The sequence below is a fragment of the Colossoma macropomum genome, unplaced genomic scaffold (assembly GCF_904425465.1).
Source record: "Colossoma macropomum unplaced genomic scaffold, Colossoma_macropomum, whole genome shotgun sequence".
NCBI classification, from domain to species: Eukaryota; Metazoa; Chordata; class Actinopteri; order Characiformes; family Serrasalmidae; genus Colossoma; species Colossoma macropomum.
This window is the reverse complement of record NW_023494790.1, coordinates 2,766,891-2,787,628: the sequence shown is the minus strand read 5'-3', so window position 1 is coordinate 2,787,628 and position 20,738 is coordinate 2,766,891. Positions and strand designations below refer to the sequence as shown.

At 40.8% G+C, this 20,738-nt stretch overlaps 1 protein-coding gene across 1 annotated transcript in view; it reads left to right on the top strand.

Annotated features, from left to right (window-relative positions):
• Positions 1 to 11,863, top strand: part of LOC118808927 (pyroglutamylated RF-amide peptide receptor) — a 36,621-nt gene extending 24,758 nt beyond the window's left edge. The window contains exons 4-7 of the mRNA XM_036571807.1: positions 326 to 387; positions 4,991 to 5,226; positions 8,691 to 8,788; positions 11,441 to 11,863. Coding sequence (XP_036427700.1) covers positions 326 to 387; positions 4,991 to 5,226; positions 8,691 to 8,788; positions 11,441 to 11,754 — 710 coding nt within the window. The 3' untranslated portion in view covers positions 11,755 to 11,863. The remainder of the gene's footprint in view (positions 1 to 325; positions 388 to 4,990; positions 5,227 to 8,690; positions 8,789 to 11,440) is intronic.
• The last annotated feature ends 8,875 nt before the right edge of the window (positions 11,864 to 20,738 follow it).

The following is a 20,738-nucleotide window of genomic DNA, read 5'->3' as shown; positions in this document are numbered from 1 at the left end:
GACGAGCACAACTGGTGCACCTCTTTAAACTGGTCAGTATATCTGATATTTCTCATTATGAGATTGTGGTAAATTATTTATTTGAGCCCCTCCAAAAAAAACATGGATTAACCATCCCACTATTTTTGGATTATGAGTTATTTTGTTTTCTATCTTTATTTTGTACAACGTTTTAAAGCCAGACAAATCTTTATTTATGTTTTAGAGACCCCTTTATTTTATTTACAAGGCATCAAACAATGCCATACCGTGGATATATACCTTGTATCTCTCTATACCTCGTTTTTCAGTTTTTCAGTTTTCTCTGTGTGTTTTCTATTCTCAGGCCTGGTGTGGGTGGTCTCCATCATGGTGGGATCTCCAATGCTGTTTGTCCAGCAATTAGAGGTGAGTGTTGATAAATTATGGCCTCCAGATATCTGAACTTTAATACTCCAATCAGCAGCTTTCAGAGCTAAACTACACGCAAACTGATCATCTCCTGTAAAAGAACAGCAGTTAATGTGATAAATATATACACTGAATTATATAAACAAACAAAGAAATGAAGAAATAAATAAACATTGACAGTGAAGATCTGTATAAGCAGAAGAACAGTAGCAAATAATAAATAAATATATTTACAGCTGTCTGTAGTGTTAACATCATTAACATAACATAACATTTTAGTGCATAAACCTTTTTAGAGTTTGACATGTTTTATGTTCTTTATTCTTCAATATGTTAAATTCCCAATACTTTTGTCCATATAGTGTAGACCAATCAGGCATAGCATTATGAGCACCTCCTTGTTTCTGCGCTCATTGTCCATTTTATCAGCTCCACTTACTATATAGGTGCACTTTGTAGTTCTACAGTTACAGACTGTAGTCCATCTGTTTCTCTGATACTTTGTTAGCCCCCTTTTACCCTGTTCTTCAGTGGGTCAGGACCCCCATGGACCCTCACAGAGCAGGTACTATTTGGGTGGTGGGTCATTCTCAGCACTGCAGTAACACTGACGTGGTGGTGGTGTGTTAGTGTGTGTTGTGCTGGTACGAGTGGATCAGACACAGCAGTGCTGCTGGAGTTTTTAAACACTGTGTCCACTCACTGTCCACTCTATTAGACACTCCTACCTTGTCGGTCCACCTTGTAGATGTAAAGTCAGAGACGATAGCTCATCTGCTGCTGCACAGTTTGTGTTGGTCATCCTCTAGTCCTTCATCAGTGGTCACAGGACGCTGTTGGCTGGATGTTTTTGGTTGGTGGACTATTCTCAGTCCAGCAGTGACACTGAGGTGTTTACAAACTCCAGCAGCACTGCTGTGTTTGATCCACTCAGACCAGCGCAACACACACTAACACACCAGCACCACGTCAGTGTTACTGCAGTGCTGAGAATGATCCACCACCCAAATAGTACCTGCTCTGTGAGGGTCCATGGGGGTCCTGACCACTGAAGAACAGGGTAAAAGGGGGCTAACAAAGTATCAGAGAAACAGATGGATATAATGGTCATAATGTTATGTCTGATCAGATGAGGCTGGTGAATTCATGTGACTGATGTATCTACAGAGATGTTTGTATAAACAGTGTTTTTGTGCTGTGTTTGGTGGTGACGTGATGAATCAGGGGAGGCGTGTGGGGGTGTGTGTGTGGAGGTGTGTGTGTGTGGTGGGGGGGCTCTACAGGTTGACTCATGCAGCTCGCTTCACGTCTTTCATGTGTGTAAAAGCGGAGTCTCTAATGGGTTCTTTCATCTAAACTCTCTCTAACTCTTTCTGAGTTAACCCCTCGAGTGACCCGCGCATGTCTGCTCACTGAGTGAAGCTCCATCACCTGCTGTGATGTGAAGACCAGCAGAACATGACCTGAGGTCACAACATCTCACACACTAAGAGCCTCAGAGCTAGAACACCGACATCACACGCAGTGAGATATGTAACCTCTCAGAGACACTCATCTCTCTGTTCCTTTGAAATATGCATCGACCAGGAGATAAAAAATAACTGTGAGGCCTGGACATGTGCTTAAAGGGGAATTCCACCCAATTTTCAAAGTTTCACTGTAATTCATCCATTGGGCAGACTTTAGAGGCAGATTTTAGAGGGTGTGAGGAGGGGGTTCATTTGACTTGGTGACTTAAAAAAACATATAAAAAATAACATTTAAAAACCTTTTAACATTTAAAACCTATTTCCACTTTCTTTTGTCCTGGCTGCACTGAAGCCTTCAGCACAAAGGCATAAGATATTTTTTCTCAGATTTAGTTAAGATGTGATATTTATTCAGTTAAACAGTAAAATTATATTTTAAGTTAGCTAAATTGTAGTGCTGAGTCTGATTGCAGCGAGTGGAGCCTTATGTTCCAGCCAAGCGAGTGTTTTTCCACTTTGCAGGAGATGAAACTAGCTAAACTAGTGCAGACAATCGAAATGAGGCATCTCCAGTAGAATACAACCACGTAAAATAAAGCTATGATACTCAAGTGGTCACGTGAGCACCATACTAAGATTTCCCATAGCAGATTGATGGAATAATTAGGTAAAAAATCTAATTTACAAGATTTTGCACTTAGCCCAAATGCAGCCGTTCAGCCAAGGTGTTTTTGGAGTCAAAATTTTGCTTCTTTAGTTTATACCTGGAGCAAACACTGGAAGTCAATGTTCAGCTAAACCATTTCCAAAAATATATGCTCAAATCTTCTCTCAACCAGCTCAAACCACATCCATATCACTTCTTTCCTGGGCACAATTTGGTATCCCACTTCTGACACCACTGTGGTGCCAGCATAGAAGAAGACGTAGAAAATATAGGGAATATATGCGAATGCTCGTCTGTTTGGAACAGGCACTTCAACAGGCAGCAAGAAATGCCCAGCCCAGTGCAAACTCAACACAAAACCAGGGAGAGGTAACGCGACAACCATGGAGGGTGGACATTTGAACACATTGTAAACCCACCCTCTTTGGTCACAGTTACCTCTAACAACACAACTACACTAATGATATCAACAACAATAACAGCAGCAGTACCTTTTTAACCCGATAGCCTGGGCGCAACCCGAGAGCCGCTTTGCATGGCCACCCCTCCTAAATTCAGCTGATCAACTGCAGCTGATCTGGGGGGCACGAAGCCCCCGACAAATAGTGGCAGTTCCGTTTTTCCCTATATAATTTGTTTCACATATAGTTTTGTACATGTCAAATATACAAACACACAATTTCTGTGATTTCTGAGCTTCCACTCCTGCGCTCTGCACGTTTATTTCCGCTTATGATGGGAAATTCTAAATTTGGATTATTAAAATACGACCCTTTGTTTGTTTTTTGATTTTATGATTATTTTGTGAAACTGTAAAACGAAGCTATTTCTTCATTTTTCCACTGACAATAATAGAACCAGAAACGAGAATCGACCCATTTGCAGTTTTTCAATACTGTTTTTGAAATGAGACACAAATGATCAGACGGTACACAGACCCACCAGAATGTAACTGCTGCATCATTTAAAGTGGAATGGAAAATTCAAATAGGAATCTAATTGCAGCTTCATGTGACATTACAGTAAATGAGCACCACGATGGAGAAAAGCAAACAGCACTAAGCCACTAAGCTTTTGAGGTCCCATCTCTAAAATGGGTGATTTTCATCAAAAGCGCTGCGTGATGAGTTTTTTAAAAGCTGGTGGAATTCTGCTGTAAAAAGCACAATCCTGGAAAGGTTCACTGACTATTCAGGCTATTTCAAAGCTGAAGACTCTCATCGCTGAATGGAACATCGCTCAATAGAAAGTACATTATCGTGTCCACCTGTCCACACTGACAACACAATACAGGCCACAAAAAAAGAGGCTTGCACGGCTGTGCATCTAGTCAAGGGGTGACGTCAAAGATAGCGACGTGAACGCACATTTGAAGGTGCCAGTTCAATTGCAATTCTTTTGAAGTGATTATAACAACAATAATGCTCTTTTTTTGGTCAAAATAAACCATATGCTGTTTTCCAAAGGTGAAGATAAAGGCAAAATGTGGTATATAATTTCTGTTGTCTATATTCCACAGTGTATTTGTGTCAAAGAGGTTTTTTAAAAGGCTCTTAATCATATTGAAATAATGAAATCAAATCAAAATTCATTTTGGCAAAATTTCAGATTTCCTGAATGAATTCCTAGAGAATTGTAACTAAAAGGAAAGATGGTGAAATGTTTGTACAGAATCGTCATTAAAATTAATCATGATGAAATTTGAGATTTTACAATTCATAAAATAGTTTAAAAGACAATCATGACTGAATCATCATAATTGAATTCAATCATGATGAAATTTGAGATTTCATGATGCTTTGAATGATTTCAATTGTAGTTGAATTGATTTAATCAAATTAATTTGTGATGAAATTTAAGATTTCATAATTCAGTTGTTTAATCTGTTTCCTAGAGAATCATAATTGAATCAAATTATGATGAAATTTGAGATTTCGCACTGAATCATTTCTTAAAGCTGTGCTATGTAAGTTTAGGGGATTTGGAGACCCTCTGGTGGAAACGTGTAACTGCACACAGAACCTGTTTAATGTGGGTTGAGCTTCGGCCCCCTTTCCTAAGGGGATGAATCTGATGACTGAAAGAGAATTCAAAGAGAACTCAGTCTTCTGAGGATGTGAGTGAATTATTTACTATTGTCATCACATCTTCATTAGTATAATGTTAATTCTGAGATCATTTGAGACCTGAACATCGAGCCGGATGGTTATATCTGTATATAAGTCTGTATATGTGACATTAATACGTAAAGACGTACGACATGGTTTGAAAAGCTTGACACCTCTGACTTTTAAATGATCAGGCTTTACAGGGCGACTCACAGCAGCTCACATCCACCATCATAATCAAATTGAATACTGGTGAAATTTTCATAGAAGATTCAGTGAATCATCTGAATGGGACGTCAGAGATGTACAATCACTGGTGTTGCAGATTTTTTGTTTTGTTCTGTGTTTATATGCAGGTGAAGTACGATTTCCTGTACGAACACCATCACGTGTGCTGTCAGGAGCTGTGGGGTTCTGTGGTTCACCGTAAGATCTACACCACCTTCATCATGGTGGCGCTGTTCCTGCTGCCGCTGGCCGCCATGCTCTTCCTCTACACGCGCATCAGCATCGAGCTGTGGATCCGCAAGAGGGTCGGAGACGTCTCCGTCCTCAGCACCATGAACCACAGAGAGATCAGCAAGATATCCAGGTACGCAGAAGAACCTTAAAAACGAACGTTCAGTCAAATATAGAACCCAAAATGCAGTGTATCAACTGACATGACTGACCAAAACACACACACTTCACACATACTGCTTCTGCATGGCGTGAGCTTTACAGCTCGAACACGCTGGTCTTTCATATATACAGCGTTTGTGCTGCGGAAGCAGAACAGCAAGAAAAGTTATGCAGATATTCCTGTTTCCCAGCGCATTAATGGTCACATCAGTCACTCTGCTAACAAAAATATAATTTATAAAAGTGCACAGTATGTTTGTTTATCCTCGACAGCATTCTGACTTCTGATTAGGAAAAAGTTTCAAGCCTGCTAGAGCAGCCGGGAAATCTGTCTGCAGCACAGAACTTTTAACTACAGGGAGATTCACTCGAAAGAGGCCCCGGATATTCTGTTGTAAATCCCGTTAGGATGAAGCAATCTGAACCAAAAAAATATGGTACATACCTCGACGTATGCGATGCTGGAAGTGATCTCCGTTTTCTGCCAGACACATTTCGACACGGCGCTCCACGTTCCTGAACGTTCCTTGCCTGAAAAACATTCCTTGCCTGAACAACGGCGCCTACCTCATCGCTCTGATGCAGGTAGCTCCATATACTGAGGAGCACATTGCACATTGTTTCGTCCAGATTGCTTCGTCCTAGAGAGAGTTATTACAGAACATTCGGGGCCTCTTTCGAGTGAATCTCCCTGTAGTATTTTGTCATGAATTAAGTAAAATTTAAAAAGTGTTCTAAGTTTGTATAAAATTTTCTATTTAATTTTCATGGCTTATTTTAGTATTTTTTGCTGAATGACGCGCAGAGCACGCTGAAAAAATCGGTGCCAGGTCTATTCTCTAAATACCGCCTGTGTGAAAGTGCTGACCAGGCCGAAATGAAAAGCATGAGCTCCACATCGCTCAGACCACGCAGACGCAGTGTGTGTGAATCAGGCCTTACTCTAAAATTGCTCCAACACTTTTGCTGCACGAATGATAAAGAATATGATGTTAAAAGCAGGTGCATTTGTTTACTCGGCAGCTTTCTGGCTTGTGATTGGTCCATCACATCCCAACACCACATGACAGGTTTAATCCCCCCCTTTTGTCCTTTCAGCTGTCGCTCAACGTCACTCTCTCAGATTTTACTCATAATTAATCATACTTTTTAATCATCTAAACTCGTGTCGGTGCTTTAGTGAGACAGAATCCAACAATCCAGCATTGTTTAACATTTATCCGTTGTTTAATAGATGGTTTGACATTTATTGAAACTGTACAATGTGTCTTACTTATCTGGTAACGATGTAAAGCGAAATACTTTTTTATAACGCTAGACGAGACAGCAACAGCATTATAAGTGACTTCTATCACCAGCAGCTCAGTATTTATGATATTTTTCTAGACAAATATAGTCATATACCATATAACCCAGTGAAATGTCAGGAAGATATGTGGATATGAAAGAATAGAGACCACCCAAGCCAATATACAACCAAAAAAGCCTGTGTGGAGCACAGCTACACAGAAAATATGGCCACTGTTTTCACTTAATAATGGCCATGAATTGTATAAGTCATGAAATGAAGGGCGTAGTTTTTGTTCATATGTTCAAGACATAAAAAATAATAAGAATGAATCATATGGGCGGGTTTTCTCTGATGTGCGGTGTGATCACAGAACACTCTGAGCGAGGAGCAGAAATGTCTGCTGCTCCACTCCACTTATATACTCTGGTTCCAAGCATCACATCCAATCTGTGTCTTATTTCATGACTGATGGATCCTTTTTTAATAATGAAATAGCACCACAATTACAAACTATGAGCTCCAGCAAATAAACAAATTCGGTTTTAATCTGGATTTAAAAACCTGTCTAGCTTGCATGCCTAATATTCACTGGAACTCCAGTGATTAAATTAGCTTCCAGTGTTACTCCAAGGTCTTTAAAGGGTCCATATCCTACATTTTTGTTATATAGGTCCACTTATATCAGGGATGACAACATGCGGCTCTTTTACTGCCCTGTTGTGGCTCCACAGCTGAATCAGATTTGTAGGTAAAAATAAAATAATCCTCCTTTACAGTAAAATAAAGCTCTGCTGATCGTTCAACACAGTTTAACAATAAATGGTCTTAAACTCTGGAGTTAATGTAGAACTGCTAATTCACCCTTTAACCCTGAAGATCAGCGCAGACTGCTGGTCACCATAGCAACGCAGACAACAGTCTCGCCTAGCTAGTAGATAACGAAATAATCGATAATTTGGAGACAAATGGACTTATTTGTGTTTATAATCACTCCAGCTGGTTTCCTGATACGTTTAATCTGCAACGAGAAACTGACAAACACTAAAAAGTCGTGAAGCTGAAGTCGCTTCTCATTCACCAGCTTCTTGTTTGGATTTTCCAGTTCCACCTTAAATGGTGCAGCAGTTACATTCTGGCACCTCAGGCACCATTTAAGGTGGAACAGAAAAATTAGAACGAGAAGCTGGCGAATGAGAAGCGACTTCAGCCTCGTAAAAATCGAATGTTGAGAGACATTTTACAAGAAACTGTTCTACTCCTGTGGAAATGTTTCCTGCTGGAGATGCGAGAAAAGCAGCTATAGCTGAGCTAAAGCTTAAAGCAGAGCAAAGTAAGTCTGTGTTTTTGTTTATATTATATTTTTCGCCTATACTAGTACATCAGCACGTACTGAGACATATTTACAGCCAAGATGGTAAAACATACTTCAAAAAAATAGACATGAAACGTTGTGGCTCTCAAGGTGTTTTGATATTTGTTGAAAGGACAAAATGGCTCTTCTGAACGTTTGCGTTGCGACCCCTGACTCATAACATTTGTGTGGTTTTATGTACCAAAAACCATCCTAATTTATTTCTACATGACCATTTTCCAAACTGTCCCTAATACAAAGCATCAGATATTGGCACGTTTTCATGGACTGACCCAGATGGTTTTAGTGACTTGGTTTCCATCTATGGACTTTTTGGATCGGGGAGAAAACGGTTAAGTTTTTCACTTTAACTTTTACAAACTACATTAAACTTTGCATGATATGAGTCCTTTAGCTGTAGCTTTTGGCCGCACTGAGACATCATTAATGTCAAGGATAAAACCTGCAGCCTGATAAAGCAGACATTAGCCTCAGAAGAAGCAGATTTCAGGCACAAACATGTCTTGGCTGACTGACTACCTTTGGGTTAAGGAGGAAACTGTAAATTAGATTTTTTCACCCAACCGTCACTTTGACACCAAACTCACATCCACAGCCAGAGCACTTCAACACAACATCACTACACAGCAGAGCAACACAGTGTAAATTAACTGCATTGCGTTTGCTTCAGCTCATTAAAACAGCCGTGGGTGGACAAGCTGACGATACACGAGTCTCTGCATGAGGTGAACAGGTCATGGAGAGCTAATATATACTGTTGTTGTTGAAACAGGAAGAAAAAACGTGCCGTCAAGATGATGATCACCATCGTTCTGATGTTCACCATCTGCTGGGCCCCGTTTCACACTGTCCACATGCTCTTCGAGTACAGTGAGTATCAGTGGCAAACCGAGGCAGAGCCAGGCCTTCTGTTTGCACCATAAATATCAAAACTTCGTCAAGAAACATTGCTGTGATCGTGCTAATTTCCTGTGGGATCTGAAATGCTACATTAGCGCTAAGCTAACACTGGTGCATTTGATGTTTTTTCTAGCTTTGTATTTGGTCCCATTGTAAATCAAAGCATGGTTGACTATCACTTTTTGATTGTGTTGGTAGTTAATGTAACATGTAAGGCCTTCAGTCTAGCTAACCAAGTCCTAACCAATGGGAGAGCTCGCTTGGCTCTATCTACCTACATACCACAGAGAAAACAATTCTGACTGGATAATTTTTCATCAGCCGTTTAAAAAATTTTAACCTTTTGTTTCAGCCGAAACTTGGTTGTAGTGGTTGTAAAACAAAATGACAAGCAAAGCCATTCTATGAAATACAGAAGTACAAGGTAGGTGTTTCTAATAAAGTGGCCAGTAAGTGGAATCACAATATGGGTGTTTCTAATAAAGTGGCCAGTTAGTGGAATGACAAGGTAGGTGTTTCTAATAAAGTGGCCAGTAAGTGGAATCACAAGCTGGGCGTTTCTAATAAAGTGGCCAGTTAGTGGAATGACAAGGTAGGTGTTTCTAATAAAGTGGCCAGTAAGTGGAATCACAAGGTGGGCATTTCCAATAAAGTGGCCAGTGAGTGGAAGCACAAAGTAAGTGTTTCTAATAAAGTGGCCAGTGAGTGGAAGCACAAAGTAGGTGTTTCTAATAAAGTGGCCAGTGAGTGGAAGCACAAAGTAGGTGTTTCTAATAAAGTGGCCAGGTAGTGAAAACACAAGGTAAGTGTTTCTAGTAAAGTGGCCAGGGAGTTTAAGCACAAGGTAGTGTTTCTAATATAGTGGCCAGTTAGAGGAATCACAAGGTAGGTGTTTCTAATAAAGTGGCCAGTGAGTTAAAGCACAAAGTGTGTGTTTCTAATATAGTGGCCCGTTAGTGGAAGTACAAGGTAGGTGTTTCTTATAAAGTGGCCAGTGAGTTAAAGCACAAAGTGTGTGTTTCTAATATAGTGGCCCGTTAGTGGAAGTACAAGGTAGGTGTTTCTTATAAAGTGGCTAGTAATTGAATCATTACAGTTCAGTATGAATCATCGTAAACTGAAAGCTGCAGCACACAGAAAGTGACAGGAAGCAATTTTGACCCTGGATTTTGAGCAATAGGCTTTTGTCAGCCTCACTGTGCTGCTGTACAATGTGTAGCTGCACACAGCTGAGACCAAGGGTCATTTAATGTTGTCAGTAATGTGGAAAAAAGGTTGAAATGGACTGTTTCTTTTTTAAGGTGTCAGGGTGAAGTTCAGGACACTGGAAATGTAGTAAATATCCTGCCTGAACCCTTCAGCTTTACACACTTAAGGAGCGAAATTGTGCTTTATTGTGTTTTTCCCTCTTTCACAGGGACACCTAAATGTGAAATATGAGAGACATTTGTTTATTCGATGTTTGTTAATGCCGCCTTTAGAGGGCGACGGTGAGCGATGTTGGTTTATTTGATGTTTGCCAAATTGCCGCCTTTAGAGGGCGGCGCTGAGCGACATTGGTTTATTTGATGGTTGTTAATGACGCCTTTAGAGGGCGGCGCTGAGCGACGTTTGTTTATTTGATGTTTGTTAATGACGCCTTTAGAGGGCGGCGCTGAGCGACGTTTGTTTATTTGATGTTCGTTAATGACGCCTTTAGAGGGCGGCGCTGAGCGGCGGTTGTTTATTTGATGTTCGTTAATGACGCCTTTAGAGGGCGGCGCTGAGCGACGGTTGTTTATATGATGGTTGTTAATGATGCCTTTAGAGGGCGGCGCTGAGCGACGGTTGTTTATATGATGGTTGTTAATGATGCCTTTAGAGGGCGGCGCTGAGCGACGTTTGTTTATTTGATGTTTGTTAATGACTCCTTTAGAGGGCGGCGCTGAGCGACGTTTGTTTATTTGATGTTCGTTAATGATGCCTTTAGAGGGCGGTGCTTAGCGACGGTTGTTTATTTGATGTTCGTTAATGACGCCTTTAGAGGGCGGTGCTTAGCGACGGTTGTTTATTTGATGTTCGTTAATGACGCCTTTAGAGGGCGGCGCTGAGCGACGGTTGTTTATTTGATGTTCGTTAATGACGCCTTTAGAGGGCGGTGCTTAGCAACGGTTGTTTATATGATGGTTGTTCATGATGCCTTTAGAGGGCGGTGCTGAGCGACGTTTGTTTATTTGATGTTCGTTAATGACGCCTTTAGAGGGCGGTGCTGAGCCACGTTTGTTTATATGATGGTTGTTAATGACGCCTTTAGAGGGCGGCGCTGAGCGACGGTTGTTTATTTGATGTTCGTTAATGACGCCTTTAGAGGGCGGTGCTTAGCAACGGTTGTTTATATGATGGTTGTTCATGATGCCTTTAGAGGGCGGTGCTGAGCGACGTTTGTTTATTTGATGTTCGTTAATGACGCCTTTAGAGGGCGGTGCTGAGCCACGTTTGTTTATATGATGGTTGTTAATGACGCCTTTAGAGGGCGGCGCTGAGCCACGTTTGTTTATTTGATGTTCGTTAATGACGTCTTTAAATCTGTAACGTGATTGTGGCTTTATTACCTTTCTCTGTTTCTGTCTCTCGCATGTTCAGATGACCTGGAGTCGAAGTACGACGATGTGACTCTGAATATGATCATAGCCGTAGTTCAGGCCATCGGCTTCTCCAACTCCTTCAACAACCCCATCGTCTACGCCTTCATGAACGAGAACTTCAAGAAGAGTTGTGTCTCCACGCTGTCAGCCTGCCTGCGGCGGCCGCGGCGGCTGGGTAGCGCTCCGGAGCGGCCGAACCTCAGCGTCCAGTTCACCAAACCCCTAAAACGGCAAGCGTTCATGGGACACGACTTGGCTAACACAGAGCAGAATGGCGGCAGCAGCAGGACCTCCGAACTCCCTGCCACGTAAACATCAGCCGGGCAGTGGAGACCTAACCCCAGACATTTCAGAACGAAAGGTTCTACAAACTAGGGCTGCACCTACTGATTATCCCTATAATCTAGTGATGTTACCCTCGATATCGAAGCTGCGAAGCATGTGTCAAACGAACAACACACTTATCTTGAAACATTGTATTTATTTTCCAATAAACACATGATCAGTGAAGCTTTGTTCAGCACTGCTTTAGAATCTGATTCAAAAGAAACGACGATGGTAGGCGGTTAAAACATTACGCCCTCTAGTGTTTATCCCATCATTCAAAGTTCCAGTTCTTAGAAGTGATGCGCCATATCGCCCCCTACGCTTCCTGTAGTGTATTACAGTCTGTCAGAGTGACTGTGTGGATCATATGAACATTATAGAGCTTTTTAAATGAAACAGTAGAAGCCATATCGCCCCCTACACTTCCTGTAGTGTATTACAGTCTGTCAGAGTGACTGTGTGGATCATATGAACATTATAGAGGCTTTTTAAATGAAACAGTAGAAGCCATATCGCCCCCTACACTTCCTGTAGTGTATTACAGTCTGTCAGAGTGACAGTGTGGATCATATGAACATTATAGAGCTTTTTAAATGAAGCAGTAGAAGCCATATCGCCCCCTACACTTCCTGTAGTGTATTGCAGTCTGTCAGAGTGACTGTGTGGATCATATGAACATTATAGAGCTTTTTAAATGAAACAGTAGAAGCCATATCGCCCCCTACACTTCCTGTAGTGTATTGCAGTCTGTCAGAATGACAGTGTGGATCATATGAACATTATAGAGGCTTTTTAAATGAAACAATAGACACTGTATCGCCCCCTACACTTCCTCAAGTGTATTACAATCTGTTAAAATGACTATTGATCATATTAACATTGTAGATCATTATAAAGTCAACTCAATGACATGACAGCTTTTATCCATAATCAATTCTGTTGATAACTAATTTTGTCAACTAATCATTGCAGCGCTACTACAAACAACACATTTTTGTTATCTTGTTTTACGGAAAGAAAAATATTTTTACCAATTTTTTTTCATTTGTTCATCCAAGGTTTTGTCATTTTTGACATTAAACAAAGCAGAACAGTGCAGACTCGAACCTGACCATACAGAATGTAAATAAGCTTCACTGTGTAGCATTTGTAACTAATTATGAAATTACAGTTAAGTAATTCAAATGCATAGAAAAATGCCAATAACTCGACTTCCAAGAATGAACCTGATAGTCATTATTATGGCTGTATAATGGCAAGTACCTGCCGATACGATACGCATCATGAAACAGGGATCACGATTCAATATAGTGCAATATACTGCGATACTGCAAGGTGATATATTGCACTGGAGCTCAGTTTGACCTCCTTGTACAACTTGGGCACAGCGATGTCAGTGATGTGTTGTCGGGAGGGTTTGGTGTAACAAGGCTCCATTGCAGTCACCATTTTACGGAAGCCTTGTTCTGACACATTAGGCGCTTTTCCACTGCAAGGTACCAGCTTGACTCGACTCGACTCGACTCGACTCAGGTCTACTTGCCTTTTTTTCTCCCCATTAGGCAAAAGTTGGTACCTGGTACCCGGTAGTTTTTTGGTACAATCTCAATGAGGTTCCAAGCGAGCTGAGCCGATACCAAAAGGTGACAAAAGACTACAGGTCTGTTGGGAAGAATCGTTAAACACTCATGCTAACGGTAGCTCCCAGGTTAGCGTAGCCTCTTCCATTGCTTTTTTTTTGAGTAATCAGAATCGTCTTGTCGTCTGAACTCGGATGTAGTTTTCCCCAAACTCTCCTGTTTTATTCAGCAATCTTTTGTCTTGCTGCTATCAGCGTCTTCTGAATGACCAGCTAAATTGAGAGGCACAATATCTGTGGAAAATGAAGTAGCTGGTGTCAAAAGCGAGTCGAGTCGAGCCGTACTGTGCAGTGGAAAACCAGCTATTGTGCTGCCTTGTCAAAATGTCCTACCGTAGGGTGGCATAAATGTAGGTAGTTTAATACACAAACCCATAGGTAGGAAGTTTTAATATCCTATGTCACACAAAGCTGAAGTCAGCTTCCTATTCGCCAGCTTCTTGTTGGAATTTCCCCATTCCACCTTAAATGGTGCAGCAGTTATTATTACAACACTTTAGATGCCAGAGTGTAACTACTGCACCATTTAAGGTGGAATGGAAAAACTGAAACAAGAAGCTGGCTTCTTGGCCTCGTCCAAATTCCCTCATCAGAAAATGTTACGAGCATTAAAAGAATATGTAGGACATTTTGTTAGCCTAAGTCATCTTATCAGGGTGTAAGTAGTAATATTAAGCTGGACAATGCCATAGACTGTACAACAGACTTGAAGTAAGGCTGAATTAACAATAAAAACAAAAGTTACTGAAAGGGTTCTTTAGTAAAGAAAAGGGTTCTGTATAGAACCACAAACACTCAAATAACCATTAAAGGGTCTTGCAAAACCAAAAAGGGTTCTTCTGTTGTTACAGGCTTGACATTGTAAGAATACAAGGTGCTATATAGAACCCTTTTCAAATAGCTTCTAAATAGGACCATACACAGCACACTCTCCGTCAGTCTGAAGAACCATTTAACGACGCAAAGAACCCTTTAATCACGCAAATGGTTCTTTGAGCATTCATGGTTCTATACAGAACCCTTTTCTTTACTAAAGAACCCTTGAAGAACCATATTTTTAAGAGGGTATAGTAATGGTATGAGCATGTTGGGTTAATGTGTAGGACAAATTGTTAGAGCACCGTTTAGTTCTTTCAGATTCAGCCACTGGTGGTAGCGTTACTAGTCAGCTAGGTTTGCTAATGCTAACACTAGTGGTGCCCCCTTATGCTACTTGTTTACACTGGAGTGGAAGAGTCTAATGGCTGAAGATAGATTACACTGCCCTCTAGTGATCAGGGGTTTAAACACAACACAACACAAAATGAACCACAGTCTGCCATGAATCTCTGGAGGCTCTAGGTTAGGGAACCAGCCTTGTGACCGGAAGGTTGTCGGTTTGATCCCCTCAGCTGACAGTACGTGACTAAGGTGCCCTTGATCAAGGCACCTAACCCCCAACTAATCCCCAGGGGCTGTGGATAGGGCTGCCCACCGCTCCGGGCAAATGCGCTCACTGCCCCCTAGTGTATGTGGTGTTTCACTGCACGGATGGGTTAAATGCGGAGGTCTAATTCCGATGTGTTCAGATATAGTTGGCTAAAAGGTTCATTTCATTAATTAAAAAGCAATACTGTATATTTGAGAATTGACACATTATCACAAAACATAATATTGTGATATTGAAGTGTATCGATATTTTCTTACACCCCTAGTCATTATGTAATTTTATATTCAATGTACCACTACAGCACAGCGCCAAAACAACCTTCACTGTTCAAATGTTTAGGACAAAACTGTAAACTGTGTGTCAGCATGCTGTTTACAGTGCATCTCAGTGCTCAGATTAATTATGTTTCACTTTAAACTTCCAAACAATAACAGCTGTTCAATAAGAGCACTGCGGCCGTTCCACCAATTACGTCTAACTAAAATGGCTATATTTACACTGCTGGAGTGCCAGGCTCATCAATGCTCTCTGCTTATGTAAATATGCGAGATCAGGAATGTAAACAGACGCACCTATGTTCTCTTTACAGTCTGTTTTGCTGCTCTGGGTTATTATTTATCTTTTCATATTTATAATCTCTGAGCCATGTAACTGTTTCTGTTTCTGTTGTGTTTTTTCCGCTTGTCAAAGTGCTGAAATAAGACTGAGAGGAGAAGCCTGCGAGCTCATGGTGCTGTGTGTCATTGAGACTTCATAATAGATAGTTTACATGTTACTGTGGAAAAGTTTTGGAACATGTCCTCATCATAAAACCTGTTTGGACACAGCTGCACTGAGGTTACAGGCTGATTAAATTAAGTGAAACAATTTTCAGCAGATAAGCCCCACTGGCCCTGTGATTTAGTGAAGGATCAGTAAATTTGTCATTAGTGTGAACACACCTGTGCCCCCAAAAGGATCTGCATGCTTATTAGGGGTCTTCAAGTGTGATGTTCTAAAAAAGTAATAATAATAGAAATAAATAAACAGAACAACAAAATAAAAAAAACATTATGCATCATCCATTATGGCTGCACAGCCATGTATCAGATGTATTGCTGGTACTGGTACACCTGTAGGATGGCTGGTAGAACTGCAGAAACACCAATACACCTGCAGGAACATCAGAGCACTGGTAGGAACACTAGTATACCAGGAGAGATGCTGGTACACCTGCAGGAAATCTGCAACACCTGCATGAATGTAGACCTGCATAAATGTTAATATACCTGCAGGAACGTTGATAGACCTGCATAGTGCACCTGCAGTAACACTGATACAACTGCAGGAATGGTACACCCGCAGGATCGTTGATACACCTCTATGAATGCTGGTACACCTGCAGAAACAACAGTACCCTGCTGGTACACTGATACACCTTCAGGAAAGCTGGTACCACTGCTGGTACACTGATAGACCTGTACGAATGCCAGTACACATGCAGGAACATTGATACACCTGCTAGAACACTGGCACACCTGCAGAAATGCTTGTACATCTGCAGGAATGCTGATACTACTGCTGATACACTGATATACCTGTAAGAATGCCAGTACACCCTACAGGAACCGTGGTACATGTGCAGGAACATTGGTACACCTGCAGGAAGGCTGGTACACCTTCAGGAACAGTGGTAGACCTACAGGACCTACAGGAATAGTGGTAGATCTGCAGGAACAGTGGTATACATGCAGGAAGTCTGGCACACCCGCAGGAACATTGGCACACCATACTTGCAGGAAGGCTGGTAGACCTACAGGAACATTGGTAGACTTGCAGAAACAGACTGCAAACTGCAGGAAGGCTGGTATATCTGCAGAAACATTGGTACACCTGCAGGAAGGCTGGTAGACCTACAGAAACATTGGTAGACCTGCAGGAATGCTGATACACCTACAGGAACTGTGCTAGACCTGCAGGAATGCTGATACACCTGCAAGAAGGATGGTACACCTGCAGGAACATTGGTACACCTACAGGGAGGCTAGTATACCTGCAGGAACATTGGTACACCTGCAGGAAGGCAGGTATACCTGCAGAAACAGTGGTACATCTGCAAGAACATTGGTACACCTGCAGGAAGGCTGGTATTTCTGCAGAAAGGCTGGTACACCTGCAGGAAGGCTGGTATACCTGCAGGAAGGCTAGTACACCTGCATGAAGACTGGTACACCTGCAGGAATACTGGTACACCTGCAGGAATACTGGAACCCTTCCATTAACTTTCCAAGTGAAAATGTAATGTGAAAAATGTCCTGTATGAACAGTGAAAATGATGATCTTTTCTCTTGGATGCTGAGCTTTTTACATATATATATATATATATTATATATATATATATATATATTTGTTTTTTTTTACTTTACCAACCTCTAACAGTCATGTATGTATTATTTTGTAGATACTCTTTTGTGTCTGTGTCTGTAGTGTATTTAAATTTTGCCGATGTATTTTGTGTTTACTGTTGTAATTGAATATTTTGTATTTGGTTGGAAATATAGGCAGAATCATCTTAAATATCTTGAAATGTAGCTGCAAGCATCAATTACAGTTCATCCCACACCACGTTATGCTCACACAGATCCAGATATTGCACCATCTTGTAGCATGAAAAATTACAAACGAGGGAGCTAACAGATTAAAACGTATAAAGATCTAGGCTTTATCCTTATCTAACCACACTGACAGGCTAGGTCAACTTAGAGGACCCTTCTAAGGCCAGATAGACGCCCCCTACTTACAAACCCTGATACAACCAGTAGCTGCTAAATACAACACCAGGTCCTCCTTCATATTCAGCTGAAATTCCCTTTTGTTCCCAGTTTGGTAATGTTTGGTGTTTTGTCATTTTATGCTGTCAACAGTTTTTTTATTTATTCATTGGACTATTATCTTATTAGGAAACCACCTAGGGCCCCAAGAAATTACAGATTAGATATATGGTACATAGCCTATTCCAAATATATACACCGGTCAAGCATAACATTATGACCACCTGCTTGTTTCTATGCTCATTGTCCATTTTATCAGCTCCACTTACTATATAGGTGCACTTTGTAGTTCTACAGTTACAGACTGTAGTCCATCTGTTTCTCTGATACTTTGTTAGCCCCCTTTTACCCTGTTCTTCAGTGGTCAGGACCCCCATGGACCCTCACAGAGCAGGTACTATTTGGGTGGTGGGTCATTCTCAGCACTGCAGTAACACTGACGTGGTGGTGGTGTGTTAATGTGTGTTGTGCTGGTCTGAGTGGATCAGACACAGCAGTGCTGCTGGAGTTTTTAAACACTGTGTCCACTCACTGTCCACTCTATTAGACACCCCTACCTTGTCAGTCCACCTTGTAGATGTAAAGTCAGAGACGATAGCTCATCTGCTGCTGCACAGTTTGTGTTGGTCATCCTCTAGTCCTTCATCAGTGGTCACAGGACGCTGCCCACAGGACGCTGTTGGCTGGATATTTTTGGTTGGTGGACTATTCTCAGTCCAGCAGTGACACTGAGGTGTTTAAAAACTCCAGCAGCACTGCTGTGTCTGATCCACTCAGACCAGCGCAACACACACTAACACACCACCGGGTAAGACAGGGTAAAAGGGGGCTAACAGAGAAACAGATGGACTACAGTCTGTAACTGTAGAACTACAAAGTGCACCTATATAGTAAGTGGAGCTGATAAAATGGACAATGAGTGTAGAAACAAGGAGGTGGTCAGAATGTTATGCCTGATCGGTGAATATAGAGACACACACATTTTTAAAATAGCTAACGTTAACACAGACGGCTCCAGTGTGGGGAAGTAATCTATTATAAGATAATGATGGGATTACATTACTTATTACTTTTCAGAAAAAGTAATTTTTCTACTCATTATGTTAATTCTACTCTGGACTCTATGGAAAAATATATATTGACATATATGTTATATATTTGAAATACCTTTCAAATACATTGCAGCCCACACTGAAATACAGTCCAAACAGAATATTGTGCCATATGAACCAAATATATTTTAAAATGCATTATATTGAAATGTATGGGGAAATATTACAACCAGACATGTTCCATACAAAAATAAATGTATGTAAATGTTTTTATCAAATACATTTGAAAATGTATTGAAGCCAAAATCCTGTCTAAGTCATTTCACTGTCTGATACCTTTAGAAATGAATTTGTGTTCCAGTATCTTCATTTTAAATATGATCAAATGAACCTTTAATATGACAGAAGCGAGTGTTGTGGGTATTGATACTCTGTGAAAATGCAGTTATGATCTGATATCTTGTTTATTTGAAGTACATTGTGTGTGTGAGTCTCACTGCAGATGTACATGGTTAATGTAAAGTACAGTGCAGATCACAGAAGTCAGTACGTTTAGTTACATCTGTAACCTCTATTACACACAACTGAACACAGATAATAAACAATACTAATAAATGCGTTTTACAATATATTTAACACAAACATTCTGCCATTTTCATACATTGCCAAAATATATTTGATAAATACATTTGGAATTGTTTTTTGATATGGGTACCCATTTATCTCACTATACTGCCAGATAATTTTGCTTGTTTCAAGCATTATTTCTTAAAACAATGAGAATGATCTGCTGAAACAGAGATAATTTTAAAAACAAGTTGAAAAATGTCTAGAAAAATATTCTTACAACAATCTCAAAATGAAAAGTATTAGATATCCACAATCTTGAAGTTGTTTATTTATTTATTCATTTATTTATTATGTCATTTTATGTATGTGCATGCCAGGGGCCTATTTCCTGTCTTTTGGGCCCCAGAATCTCTACTTCCTCCCCTGGTCTTATCGGGTTTGTGTGTTGCTTTCCTGTTATTTTATTCCTCTTTCATGTTTCCCTTTTCCCCATGTGGCTTCTGCTGCTTGCCAGGCCACCACTGTAAATATGAATATGTTCTTAATGACTTGCCTGGTTAAATTAAAGGTTAAATTAAAGATTAAATAAAACAACCCGAGCGTAATGCTCTCTGATTTCTGATCGGCCGACAGCAGCTTCTATTCAGTTAACGATCTTTTCATATTCGCAGGAGATTTTGAAACGTCCACAAATAAATACAGATCCGACCGTAACTATTCAGCAAACAATCAAAACAGAAACGGACCACATTCCCCAATTTGTCTTTGTCATCAATGACAAGTTAGAGAATATTAAACCCTGTTGTAACAGTTCCCTCTTAGCCACTCATTAATCTGCTGTGTATTAGCCTTTATGAGCATCAATGTCCTACATTTGTTCCGCTGTGACAGGCAGGAAGACTCAGAGCTGCAGGGTGGTGAAAGAGTAATGAAGCAGACGATGAGAGGGAGGCAGTGCAGTTAGTCTTAGTCCTCAGTGGGATGAGACGTCTGCAAGAGATGCGTGTGTAATTTTGACGATGAGCAACACGATGCCAAGGTCTTCTGATGCCAATATGTTGGCATTATTAAAATTTTCTAAACACATTTGGCACTTTTCACACAGCATTAGTGCCAAACGAAAATGCTGGTTAATGACGGTTGTTCTCAGCAATATTCTGTTCATTTAAAATGTATTAGCATTTAGAAATGTGAGATCAGCCTCCTAACGAGCATCACTGAGGGATACAATGAACTGAATTGAATTCAGAACCATTAGCTAACTGTGTTTGCACACAGAGGAATTAGACCTCCGCATTTAACCCATCCGTGCAGTGAAACACCCACATACATGCACACTAGTGAACACACACACTAGAGGGCAGTGAGCACACTTGCCCAGAGCAGTGAGCAGCCCTATATCTGCCCTGATGGGAAAACCACCAAGAAGAACAATGACTCAATGAGGAAAAACCACTGAGAGGTCCCAG